Genomic DNA, 13,225 nt, shown 5'->3' on the forward strand with positions numbered 1-13,225 from the left:
GTGACCTTGGATCAGTCTACGCAGGGACCGAGGGTGTGCGGTATTGGTCTCCTTTAAACTGTGCTACCGTAAAGTGCTCGACTTCGCGCGCGCAGGTCGTCGGGCTACCGAAGCGGGGGTGCCATCCCCTCCGCAGAGGATCAAAATTTTGATAGCATGTCTTTGGATCATCCTCCGGGATGTTTACCAGACCGTCGCCAATAGCCCATTGTGCAGCTCTAGTGCGACGTAAATTAACAACAACAACAGTCAGTGTATACTATATATATATGTAATTTTCTTTGCAAGATTTTCCCTAACTTTTATTGAGGAGCACGATGATTTTGTGTCACTCTGTCTATATCCATTCCCTCATAATGATCAACGAATAAAATTAATTTGCTTTTTTTAAAATCTTGTGCCTACATGGTTAAATTTTTCTTAATAGGGGGTATGGTCCCCTCTTACAGAAATACAGGCATTGCGGCATGATTTCATACTTGAAATAAGGCAGTTTATCATTTCTTGTGGCAATTGGCCCCCATTATCTTGTGGCAATTTCATTCATTTCTTCTCCAACAAGTGTAACGCACAATCATGCACGTGTATTAAAATTGTTGAATGGTTATTTGTTTTATATTGTATCAATGTATGCACATACCAAATTTCATTAAAATCGGTTCAGTAGTTCTGGAGATAATCGACCAAGTCTGCTAATTCTTTTAAATTCTTACACCTGTATGCATATATATTGTAAAATTGGATATGTATATAAAGTTGGTATGTCAAGTCGAGAATCAAATGTTTCTCCAATATAAAGAGAACCTTATCTTATTCTTTTAGAGAGAATCCTATGGATCACTTTAAGTAGACTTTCAGACTAATCAAGAGTTTTGATTAGATTATTTTTTTTAAAGTATTATATTAATAGAATTCGTATAAGTTGCCAAACAAATGTGTAGTTTAAAGGCAAATATTGAAGTAACTAATTTATAAAACTTGTTCTCTGAATATGAGCTAAAAGCACACGCATTTGTATAACAGATTTTCCGTCATTTTTAATTTAGAACGAAATACAAGGACAGTGATAATTTATATTCCAGCTATGAGTAGCGATAACATCTAAAATAAATCATTAAAATAAGTTCCGTTTCTACTTACGTTTCTTAGAATATTTTAGATAGATTTCATATTTAAAATACAAAAATTTTAACTAAAAAATTTATTATTATGACTTAGGAAATGTTTGCGAAGTTCAACTGTAAATTTTGCTTTGATCGAACTGTGTCAAGTAATACATAGTTTCGTGCTTCAAAATACATACTAGAGGAACCTCGGCGTTTATAACCACGTAAATAATAGTAAATACGTGAATTTTTTTTTCTGTGTTTAATATACACTGGTGTGCAAAACTTAAGCAACAAGTGGTTTTTCGGCCGCAGCTTCCCAACAAAGTATAAGATAGCCATGAAATTGCAGTATAATATGCACGCAATTCAGTCGAAAGATTATTTGTATGCAAATTTTAGAAATAAAACGCCGTAGGTGATGTAAGTGTACGTAAACCTTGTGGGTCGGCTCGCGCAGGTCAAAGCTGTGATAAAAGGATGAAGAGCACCGTAGTTAAAGACATTCGCTGCAAGTGCAAGTGATTTGTTTTGTGAAATATGTCTTCAAGAAATCATTTAGACGACTTTACTCGAGGAAGAATGATTGGGAAGCTTGAGGAGGGGCGTAGTGAGACCAGTGTCGCTGAAGAGTTCGGGATCAACAAAAGTGTTGTTTCTCGTGCTTGGAATGCCTTTAAAACTACTGGTACAGCTGTTCGGAAGATTGGTGGTGGCCGTCCAAGGAAAACAACACCAAGAGATGACCGTTACATTGTCCTCCAGGGGAAAAGAAACCGTTTTCAGTCAGCGAGCGCCATATCTCAGCAACTGAGCACGGTCACAGGACGACAAGTATCAAGATTTACAGTGGCCAGACGCCTCCACAAGGGTGGCTTCGCTGCATACCTTTAAAAGTTAGCCATCGGCGTCACCGTTTAGAGTGGTGCAGAGAACACGAAACCTGGACACCTCATCAATGCAGTCGCGTCCTCTTCACAGATGAGAGTCGTTTTAGTGCTACAAGCGATTCTCAACGTCAGTTGATCTGGAGAGAGGTTGGACAACGATTTCATCCCGATAACATCGCGGAAAGAGATCGTTACGGTGATCCTGGAGTTGTTGTCTGGGATGGCATTATGTTGAATGGGCGGACTGAGCTTCAGATCTTCGACCGAGGTTCTGTAACTGGAGACCGCTACTGCAATGAGGTAATCCTACCCCATGTGCGTCTCTTCCGAGGGGCCATTGGACCAGACTTCATTTTTATGGATGACAATGCCCGGCCACACCGTACTGCTAATGTTCAAGAGCTACTGGAAAGTGAAGATATCACACGAATGGATTATCCAGCTTACTCTCCAGATCTAAATCCCATAGAGCATGTGTGGGATGCATTAGGGAGACGTCTTGCGACACGACAGTATCCTCCTGGTAACACCCATCAGCTGAAGAATGCCTTAAAGGAGGAATGGAGACGTTTACCCCAAGAACTCCAGGATAATCTGGTGCTTAGCATGGAGAGACGATGCCAAGCAACAATTACAGTAAGGGGAGGGCATATCCCATACTAGGGAACATCTGCCAGTTGTACTTACGCTTCTTCAGGCAATCATGTGTAACGCCACTATATGTCAAACAAAGCCTTTTTTTGTTCCATACCCTACTTTAAGCTTTATATTCATTTCTGCGCCATTATTCTTTTACCATCGTTTAAGTACAAAATAATGTACATCGTATTTGAATTTCATGTCAATCGGATGATTTCTTGTAGAGTTATGAGAAAAAACACACTTGTTGCTTAAGTTTTGCACACCAGTGTAGTTTGATATGTTGTGGAGTTGTGTACAAGCAGCTGAACTCGTTTATAACAGTTATTTAAGGTGTACTAATCGAATAATAATAATTTTCATTCATCTGATAACACATTTAAAGTTAATATTCTTAGAATAAGATTAAAATTTCCTTACGATCTCATGAGATTCAAAGGTATAATAGATTTCCATCGCATGAGTTCGCATACGGCAGCTTCGGTGTATGGCATTTGGAGATGATCTTCATACGTGGGGAAGCGATCTCGTCCTATAACGTCATCGATCTCCATATGTATTTTTTTCTGAACCTCTGGAAAACCCGCCATGACCAGGGTCATCCAGTCTACAGATATTCGAATCGTTTCACTGCCAGCTCCAAAGAATCCACGAGCTAAATCCAGCAAAACTTCCCCTAGAAATTATTCAAAGCTATGAACAATCTTTTTCGTTGTAAAGATATATCAAATTGGAATTATATTTAGATTTTCTGTGGATTAGCGATCGGATAATGTTTTGTATTTTTGGAGAAAAGGGAACCATATTCGCTGAAAATATTTTAAATGACCCTTTAGATAAGAATTTATACCTTAACTTTTTATTTCATCGATAGAGATTGATATGATATTTAGGAAGAATAGAAAAGAAACCAATATTGATTGGAAAGCATACGATTGAAATTTTTGGTGCAATTTGGAGCAATATTTAGGAAGAATAGAAAAGAAACCAATATTGATTGGAAAGCATACGGTTGAAATTTTTGGTGCAATTTGTGCGATAGTTTAGGCACATTTATCTACAATAATACCAATCATTCATTTCATATACATCTCTTTTCCTTCCATCGTTGAATATGTGTATTTATTCATCCAAGCAATAATTTTTAGGGTACAAATGACATGCCTAAATTTAAAAGTAGAGTAACACGAAGTGTGAGTTAAGGCTTGCTTTATTGTTATCTATCTTCATGATAAATGACTTTAACATTTAGGATGGGGCTCGCAGAAAAAGAACCTCAAAATTATTATTTTATGATCTTTATACCAATTGATTTAATTTGTATATGTCTATGTAAATTGTTCGGTAAAATAAAAATAAAAACATTTCTCGAAATTTCAAATTATCGTCTACCACTCCTTTATAATTTCTCAACTATAGTAGATATTTCTATAATTAATTTCTCCTAGAGGTAAATAAAAATGGAAATAAGAAATTTTGCTTCTCACTATGAAATCCAGTATTTTGTCCTTCTCTTTTCTTGACTTCTATAATGTATCTATCCATAAAGTCCCGGATGTTGTTTGGATCTAGAGTTTTTTCATGTTCCTCCATTTCTTTCCTGAAATAATTACCAGATATTCTTATTATTTTACATAACTAATCTCAAATTATCTTCTTGCTTAAATTGTATTAATCGTAAATTAGTTTTTTTTCTTTAATATTTCATAGAATAAATAAAATTATTTGCTTAACTTTGACAACGTGATGCAAATAACATAAGCAGGTTTTCTAGGATTTATCTTAAAAATGTTATACATTCTAAAACGTTTATAGTTTTCTTTCTTGTCTCCATTAGACATTACAACTTTTGAATCCAATTATAGGATTTTCACATAGCAAGACGCGGTATTAATGATTCCATAAGCAATGTACTTAGAACATATTTAAAGTCAAGAAATAATTACATAAACGCGTTTTCTCTGGATAAATATATCTTTATTTCGGATGCTTGGAATGTTTTGTTTTCAAGTCGCTATCTGGAAAATATGGTTTCGTTAGGAGAGAGCTGTTAGAAATATCGCCTGGATATTTGGAAATTTGAACGTCTTTTTTCTTGTTTTCTCATGTTTCTTAAATTTACTAGTGATCAAAAAGTTTTTCGGACAGTAAGTTATAAAAATTATTACACAATTTAAAACCACGTAATTTTAAATGACAAAATCCACAAAAATTATTGATTGATATGAACGACTCAGCATTTAATTTTAAATGTTCTTTATTTAATAACTTTTTATTGACTGAAAATAGTAATTTTTTAATGAGTAGTTTGTTTTAAAGATTTTAATTATTAGATCTTATGATTATATGCATTTAAAGACATTTTAAATGGGTTTAACTTAGTTGCATGCAAAGCGAACATGGTTTACCAAGCCTTATAAAATTGCATGGTTGTCTTCTGGGGCTGGGGAGCGTCAATGAATAGGCGGTAGAACCTTAAAAAGTTTCCTTGATATTCATTTTAATCATGTTCTAGAAAACCATAAACCAGAAATAAAAGTAAATATATTGGCAAAATCAATATTTAAATTCAAATGACAATATATGCAATAATTTCATTCAAAAAATGAAGGAAAAAGAAAGAGCAATTTTTTGGATTCGAATACCTGGAAAATTCTTTTATTCCCTCAAGAGCTCTACTCAGTTTTCCATTATTTCCAATTTGCAGATATGTCATTATAGCTCTGGCCCATGGAAAGAACATTTGCCATCCAACTGCTCCAGCCAAAAGACCAACATTGCCAATTAATTTGTCCAGATTTTTCCTCCTCGGATCGTCGTATTTCATCCGGCTTCCATAAAGCAGAGAGGCTATGTTATTTGATACACTTGAAGCAAGTATATCAGATATTTTTATCGGTTCACTTCTTTGTTCTTCTATTCTCTCTAACATTTCAATAATTTCTTCCTACGGTAAAGAATGTCTTTTATTTAATTGCTGTGTTTTTGGCGAAAAACAATTTCGTTAAAATTTACAAGAAAATGTAAATAACTTTTATACTCGAATAGTATTTTGTCGAGTGTGTGGATTTAGAAACAAGTCGTTTCTTATAATGGTTTTAATATTTATTATAAATTATAGAAAGATAGGTTAAAAATTGATTAAAATCAAGTTTACTTTAAGTTGAGCTTTCATTTTGGTATAAACAAAACTTAAAACATGAACTTCTTTTGCTTCTTCCACTAAAGAAAAAAAAACTACCGAAACCTTTTTTGCAGCATACTTTCCACTAATTGATTCAAGCAAAAGGAGATTGAAGTTTACTTTCAGTTGAGCTTCTATTCAGGCTTTTCAGAAATCTAAATTATGACGCACGTGTAGTGAAATTCTATTTCTTTCCCTCTAAAACTTGTCTTTGGAAAATAGAAAAATTCGATTACCTTTTTTGCAGTGTACTTATAAATGTTTGATGTAGGCAACAATAAAATGAAGTTTATTTTAAATTAAGATTTCATTCGGAAATTGACGAAATTTGAATCACGATGAGTAGAGGTGTGATCTACCTATTGCGTTCTGGGGCCACAGTATTAAATTCAGGAGGTTACGAGCGTGACACTGCGCTAGATAATATTAAAAGATATCAGTGGCAGGAAAAGGATAACAATTCTGTGTAAGTTACTGCTTTTTTCTTAAATATTTTTTGTTAAAATTAGAAATTGAGTTTTTCTCTTGGATCATATTAAGTTAACTACTGTTACAACTATATTCATTATGCATACAACAAGAAAACTATCATAAAAGTATTTATTTATTGTGGAAAATACTGATTGCTAGCTTATTAGTTTTGTTTTTGATTTCGTAATTTCATCGCTTCAAACTATCCATAATAAGTTGAACTGTATGTTTCGTATCATAATTCATTATGATGTTTGTTCATACCGCTGCTTTCTCGTTGCAAAAAAAAAGTAGAAAAAAAAGCTGTATGACTCTATTTTTCGTAAAAATAATTCTCCTTTTTGAGCATGTTCTCTTCATTACTTTTTCAACTTGCCATTACGTGTACTAAGACGCAATGCATCTGAAATGAGTTGATTAACTGAAATTGCTGTATTGCAGCACCTGATTCATTTATAAGCCATTGCGGATAAGTCCTTGTTTTATTTACCTCAATTTGTTCAGCTTGCATGAAACTTCATTCTTGCAAAAGCCATTTTAAAGTAAAATTTTGTGAATCGAGTTGAAGCTTAAAAATTATTATTTCTTCTTTCTATCTAAACAAAATACTTAACAGACTAATATGTCAAACTTTTATGCATATACATCATCTAAATTAATTGTTTTTTTGCAGTCTTTTGTACTTGTTTTTAAACTGAAGAAGATGATTTGTCGGATCGCCAAAATATCCTCAGCGGAGCAATAGTGGCCGCGGGACAGGCTAGAAGATCCTTAATGTAGAATATCCTTTTTTACCTCTCTTTTCTGAACTAATTAGAGTTTTATTTTTGGAGTATGTTTTTAAATTTCTAATTCAAAACAACAATGAAATTGAGTTTACTTTAAGTTGAGCTTCCATTCGGGTTTTCCCAAAACCTAAATCACGGAGAGCATGCAATGAGAACCTTCTCTGTTCTTTCCATCCTATACCTAAGAAAGCACCAGTTCCTAAACAGGATTAGAGATAATTAAAGATATTATATGTACCTTTTACAGTGAAGGGGTTTTGCAAAAATATTTTTGTAAAAAAAAGGGTTTTGAAAAATGGGTTTTGTAAAAGTATTTTTAGCTATTCAATGAAAAACAATTTATAATGTTCATTTAAACTATTGGTTGGTTACGTTATTTATGAGGGAGTATCTTAGTGGAATTTTCAAAAAATCCTTGATTTTTTTTTCATAATTCAATAGAACACACATGTGATAGAACTTAATCCTTAAAGAACCTTTGATCCACTCGAATTTTTTCAGAAATTCTTTGTCAGAGCGTCTGCTTGTCAAACAGGTCTCACGCAAATTATATTTTAAATATCGTATTTTTAAATCGTTTTAATCGACTTACACCATTTACCCTTTGGCGCAGATGGGACACCGGTGTTCCTTTTATGTATTTTTTTCTGATGCTTTAATTACACTCAAATATTTTCCAATACATAAAAAAACAGTCTAATAAATACTAACAAAATATGTTAGATCATCGAAATTATATTTGTACATAAATATAAAAATTTAGAAAAAAGCAGTTAGAAATTTTTTTTTTCATTCATATTCAAAAATTTATCAATAATCGGTTTTTTAAATTAAAAAAAAAACTCTCAATGATGAATTACTGTTTTTCTTAAATCCAACTTCGAAAAGTTTTTGTTTGGCAGTGAGTCGTGTGTGGAAGATTTTGAATCTGAGGCGAATGCTTTTTACGAGATTTAATTTCACAAATATATGAAGATATTAATTTTCTAAATTTTGGAGAATGGTGCATTGATCAGGAAACTGTTTCTTCAGAAACGAAGACAATCTCGTTTAACTATTTGTAATAAGTACTGAATGTGATTGTTTTTTTAATCCTAATTAAGCTGTTACTCGTCTTAAAAAGTAGTAATGAAATGATGAAACCAATATTGAATAATTAAAGTTTATAATACTTACTAATTGTTTCGTCACTCAATTCGAAAGGACCATCAGCTGGTCTACCCATAAAAGCATCTTCAGCAAAGGCTTCCTTTATAATATTAAAGTCACAGAGAACAAGTATATCCACGCTGCCTAGTCGAATTCTAAACAAGTTAAAAATGAATAAATCAAATAGATAATGACACATTAATAATTTTACTTTTGCAAGATTCTATGCGATTTTATTTACTCACTTCTAGTTTTTTCTTTTTTTTAGTGTATTCCACATACAGAGATCATAACATAATGCCAAATACGAAAATACATATTTTTTTCCTTGATTTTTCAATAGCACTGACAAAATATATAATAAAATGATAAAGGAACTAGTTTGGTTTGTGTTTAATGATCATTAGAATAACAGGGAAATTTCCATGGTTTTCTCTATAATGTAACTCAAAAGCTAATATGTATCTTTTGCAAGTATGGTTTCTAAGACCGACCCATAGTATCAAAAATATTTTGAGTGTTCCAATGAGACATATATTTTTCTTTTTTTATCTTTTGTCTGCTGAATTAAGTTCCTAAACTACAAAATGAACGATTAATTTTCCCATCTCTTTAGAGTGAGCAGGATCTTGTTTTAAATAAAGTGAAAAGGAAAAAAAATGCATACGGCCAGGTCAAAAACTTTCTATTCGTAAAAATTTCCAATCTCAAAAAAATCTTCCCAATCGTTAAATGAATGCTATACTTATTCATAAAACACAAAGGACCTCGCGCAAAGCATTTTAATCTCTTTCAATTTACTTTCTTTCATATTGGCCGAAAATTTAATACGTTGTAGCAATTCAAAAGATTTTGAGCATAAGTTCTGATTGACACAAAGTCCAAAAATGGATAGTTTCTGAAATACGAAGCCTCAAACATAAGAGGTATGGGCAACGGTTACAGTGGTGAAAGGTGCTTGAAGCGTACAGCCTTATTGGCTTAAATGAATGCAAAGAAGTAAACTGTTAAAAATTTCTCGGAAAAAATAGTTAAATAACAATTTATTTAACTGTTATTTTACCATATTCTAATAAAATAGTAAAATAACCACAAATAAGATGGTATTCAAACTGTTAATTGCGAAAAAATCGTTTATTAAGTGCTTTCACTTAATGCGGTTAAACAGCCAGAATTTTAATTGCACCAATTAGACCCACCTAATGATGCCACTAAATCCTTTGCTAATGGCTAATCTGCTCAATTCTATGACGGAAAGAACGGAAGAACGTTTTCACCACAATAATTTCTCAATTCCCTTCAGCACATGAAGAGTTTCCTGAGTCCTGCACTCCCTAATTTTTGACTCTGAGTTATTAGAACACGATAATCTCATTCACGCATAGATCAATGCTGCCATAAAGCTGCTGAGCTATCTACAATGTATGGTTAAATTTCTTTTGTCATGGCTTTTTAACAATACTAGTTGTAAACGGTCTCAAAACCGTGAAAGTACAAAAAATCATTTACCAAAACTCTGCGGTTAATTAGATGGACTGACTACGACCAGTTATTTTACCATAATTTTAGAATGAAAATTCGAACAGTGTAATGCGAGCTACTCATTTAACGTTAGACGTTCTGACTCGCTACTAGCTTTTTTCACTACTTTCAATGCTTATTTAAAAGTTCATTTACTAGCTTTTTTTTTCCTTCAATTTTCTTGGTTAATGCTAATGACATGAGAATTACTATTTATAGTTTGAGGCTTCGTATTTCGGAAACTATCAATTTTTATACTTTGTGACAATGAGAATGTTTTGAGCTGTCGCAGATTAAATTTTCAGCCATTTGGCACAGAATTAATTTTCCATAAGATTTTTGAAGGGGAATTTAACTAATTTTCTTAATAAAATTCTGAAACATTGCAATTTATACACTGTTAATAATAATTGTACAAAAAATAATATTTTATCTATAATATTAATAATTATGATTAATTTTTGGCCTAAATTTTCTAAAATGGAGTTTGCTTTTAAGTCAGTTGAACTGCATTATATTGAAATTTTCAATTAAACTATACAATTAATAATTCATAATAGGATTGACAATATTGGTTTTTTCAAAAATGTTTTCTCATTTAACAAAAAAGAGAGGATTTTTTAATGAAAGCAACTTACTTGTAAACTGGGCCGTATTTTTTAGCAAGCTCTTGCAACTTGATGTATGGCTTTTTTGTTAAAAATGGCAAATATCCAACGAAAGGTAATCCAGTGGGTCCAGGCAGTGACTTTTTATCAGACTTTTTTCTGGTAAGCCATGCCAGAGTAAGGAAAATAATTAAAGCAGCAAATACTAGAGAAATAATATCCATTTCGCTTTAAAAATTGTTTTACAATTTTTTCAATTCAATCATTTATTGTTTTTATAGGAGCTTTATGGACTATAACTTATCTTATCACTAGTCTGTTTTTTAAATGAAAAAGAATAGCAATTTTTGTTTTATCTTATGTTTAAATCAAAAATTGAGATAGAGGAAGTTATATAAAAGAGTTGCTTTGAGAAATAAACTAGGAAACCGATATCTTATCAATGTCGATATGTTTATTCTTTTATTTTTACAAACGCTCTATAAGATTTATACTATAATTTTAAAAAAAATGTTTTAAATTGAATTGGATACCTAGTCTCGCCTAGGCTTTGAAAAACGAGTTTACTAAGTTTAAGAAAGTAAAGTAAATAACGCAAGGAGTGAATTACTTAGAAGTTCACCATACTTTTTCAATGATAATTTCTATGTTTCCGGGAATAAATTAAGACGTTTAAAACTGGGAGGACATTATATTAAAAGTATTTTAATGAACGAAATTTTAAAAAAGTTCTAAAAATGGTTTCGGAAAAGTAAACATTTCTATGTTTCCGGGAATAAACTAAGACGTTTAAAACTGGAAGGACATTATATTAAAAGTATTTTAAAGCACGAAATTTTAAAAAAGTTTTAAAAATGGTTTCGGAAAAGTAAACATTTCTATGTTTCCGGGAATAAACTACGACGTTTAAAACTGGAAGGACATTTTATTAAAAGTATTTTAATGAACAAAATTTTAAAAAGTTTTAAAAATGGTTTCGGAAAAGTAAACATTTCTATGCTTCCAGGAATAAACTAAGACGTTTAAAACTGGGAGGACATTATATTAAAAGTATTTTAATGAACGAAATTTTAAAAAGTTTTAAAAATGGTTTCGGAAAAGTAAACATTTCTATGTTTCCTTGAATAAACTACGACATTTAAAACTGGAAGGACATTATATTAAAAGTATTTTAATGAACATAATTTTAAAAAGTTTTAAAAATGGTTTCGGAAAAGTAAACATTTCTATGTTTCCGGGAATAAACTAAGACGTTTAAAACTGGGAGGACATTATATTAAAAGTATTTTAATGAACGAAATTTTAAAAAAGTTTTAAAAATGGTTTCGGAAAAGTAAAAATTTCTATGTTTCCGGGAATAAACTAAGACGTTTAAAACTGAAAGGACATAGTATTAAAAGTATTTTAATGAACGAAATTTTGAATTTTTTTTTAAAAAAGCGAACATTTCGTTTCCAGGAATAACTAAAGACGTTTTAAAACAGAGAAAATATTGCATTAAATGTATTTTGAGTTATAAGATTTTAAAATGGTTTCAGAAAGGCGAAGATTTCGTTTCAGGGAATAAATAATTACATTTTGAAATTCAAAGAACATTGCCTTAAAAGTATTTTAAGATATAAGGGTTTAAAATGGTTTCAGAAAAGCGCACATTTCGTTTAACGTTTCGTTTCAGGGAATATATAAATACATTTTAAAACTGGAGCATTAAAAGTATTTTAAGGTATAAGATTTTAAAACTATTTCATAAAAGCGCACGCTTCGTTTCAGGGAATAAATAAATACATTTTAAAACTGGAACAACATAGCATTTAAAGTATTTTAAGGCATAAGATCTTAAAATGTTTTCAAAAAAGCTCTCGCAATCGTTTCTGGGAATAAATTAAAACATTTGAAACATTGCATTAAATGTATTTTGAGTTATGAGATTTTAAGGTGTAAGATTTTAAAATGGTTTCACAAAAGCAAACAGTTCTATGTTTCAGGAAATAAATAAAAACGTTTTGGAACTAGAAGAACGTTGCGTCCGTGGTTTTGAAAAAAATATCACATGATATATCTAATAAAAAATATTTTCATTCTAATTCATTATTTAAACTAACGTGCATAATGAACGAGAATTTCGCATTTTGAAATGAATTTTGTTATCGAATTATACTTAAAAGAAATAAGATAGCTAAGCTGAGTACCTAATAATTGCAGCAAAAAATGTAGTAAATATGAAACCACAAATAATATCTTACTTCTTGCGCATGCAACAACAAACTTGTATATCAACAACAGATATTTATTTATATCTGCAGTGGGAAATAAACAACAACTTTTGAAAAGTATGAATGAAAACTTGAAGGAAATGCAAACAATAAACACGTATTAAGAAGAAGAGAAAGACATAGAAATCTGAAACAGTCTTTAAACGTCATGAAGCAACACAAAGAAACATTAAATGCAGTGTAAAAAATTTCGGATCAAATTATTGTAAAAAGAATTGGCACTCAGGGTGCCAGTACTTTTTTACCGGAACGTGTTGCGGAACAAAAAATTCTGATATACTGCAATTTTTACAGTTATAAATACCATAAAATCACTGAATCATTCTCAGTAAAAAAATATTGCTGTAAAATGCTTGGTAAAATATTTTACGAAAAAAACAAATTTTAAGGCAACAATGGATTTTACAGTAAAAGGGATTTTATGGATGATGCGCCAAAACTGCCGGAATATTATATCATAATTTGATCCGGAATTTTTTACGGTGAATACATGATAATAAATGAAACGATGTACAAAATTTCATGAGAATAAATTCAAGTTATACTTGAATTTATTCTCATGAAATTTTATACATCGCTTAATATCATCACTTAAT

At 31.3% G+C, this 13,225-nt stretch overlaps 1 protein-coding gene across 1 annotated transcript in view; it reads right to left on the reverse strand.

The window, feature by feature from the left end:
- The window catches only part of LOC107457104 (cytochrome P450 18a1), a gene marked incomplete in the record, with an annotated part of 13,842 nt that extends 3,144 nt beyond the window's left edge, over nucleotides 1-10,698 (reverse strand). Inside the window, 6 exon segments of the mRNA XM_071181469.1 lie at nucleotides 3,056-3,311; nucleotides 4,123-4,235; nucleotides 5,281-5,582; nucleotides 7,171-7,277; nucleotides 8,255-8,382; nucleotides 10,387-10,698. Coding sequence (XP_071037570.1) covers nucleotides 3,056-3,311; nucleotides 4,123-4,235; nucleotides 5,281-5,582; nucleotides 7,171-7,277; nucleotides 8,255-8,382; nucleotides 10,387-10,580 — 1,100 coding nt within the window.
- Between the last annotated feature and the right edge of the window lie 2,527 nt (nucleotides 10,699-13,225).

Source organism: Parasteatoda tepidariorum, chromosome 5 (genome assembly GCF_043381705.1).
Source record: "Parasteatoda tepidariorum isolate YZ-2023 chromosome 5, CAS_Ptep_4.0, whole genome shotgun sequence".
Classification (NCBI taxonomy): Eukaryota; Metazoa; Arthropoda; class Arachnida; order Araneae; family Theridiidae; genus Parasteatoda; species Parasteatoda tepidariorum.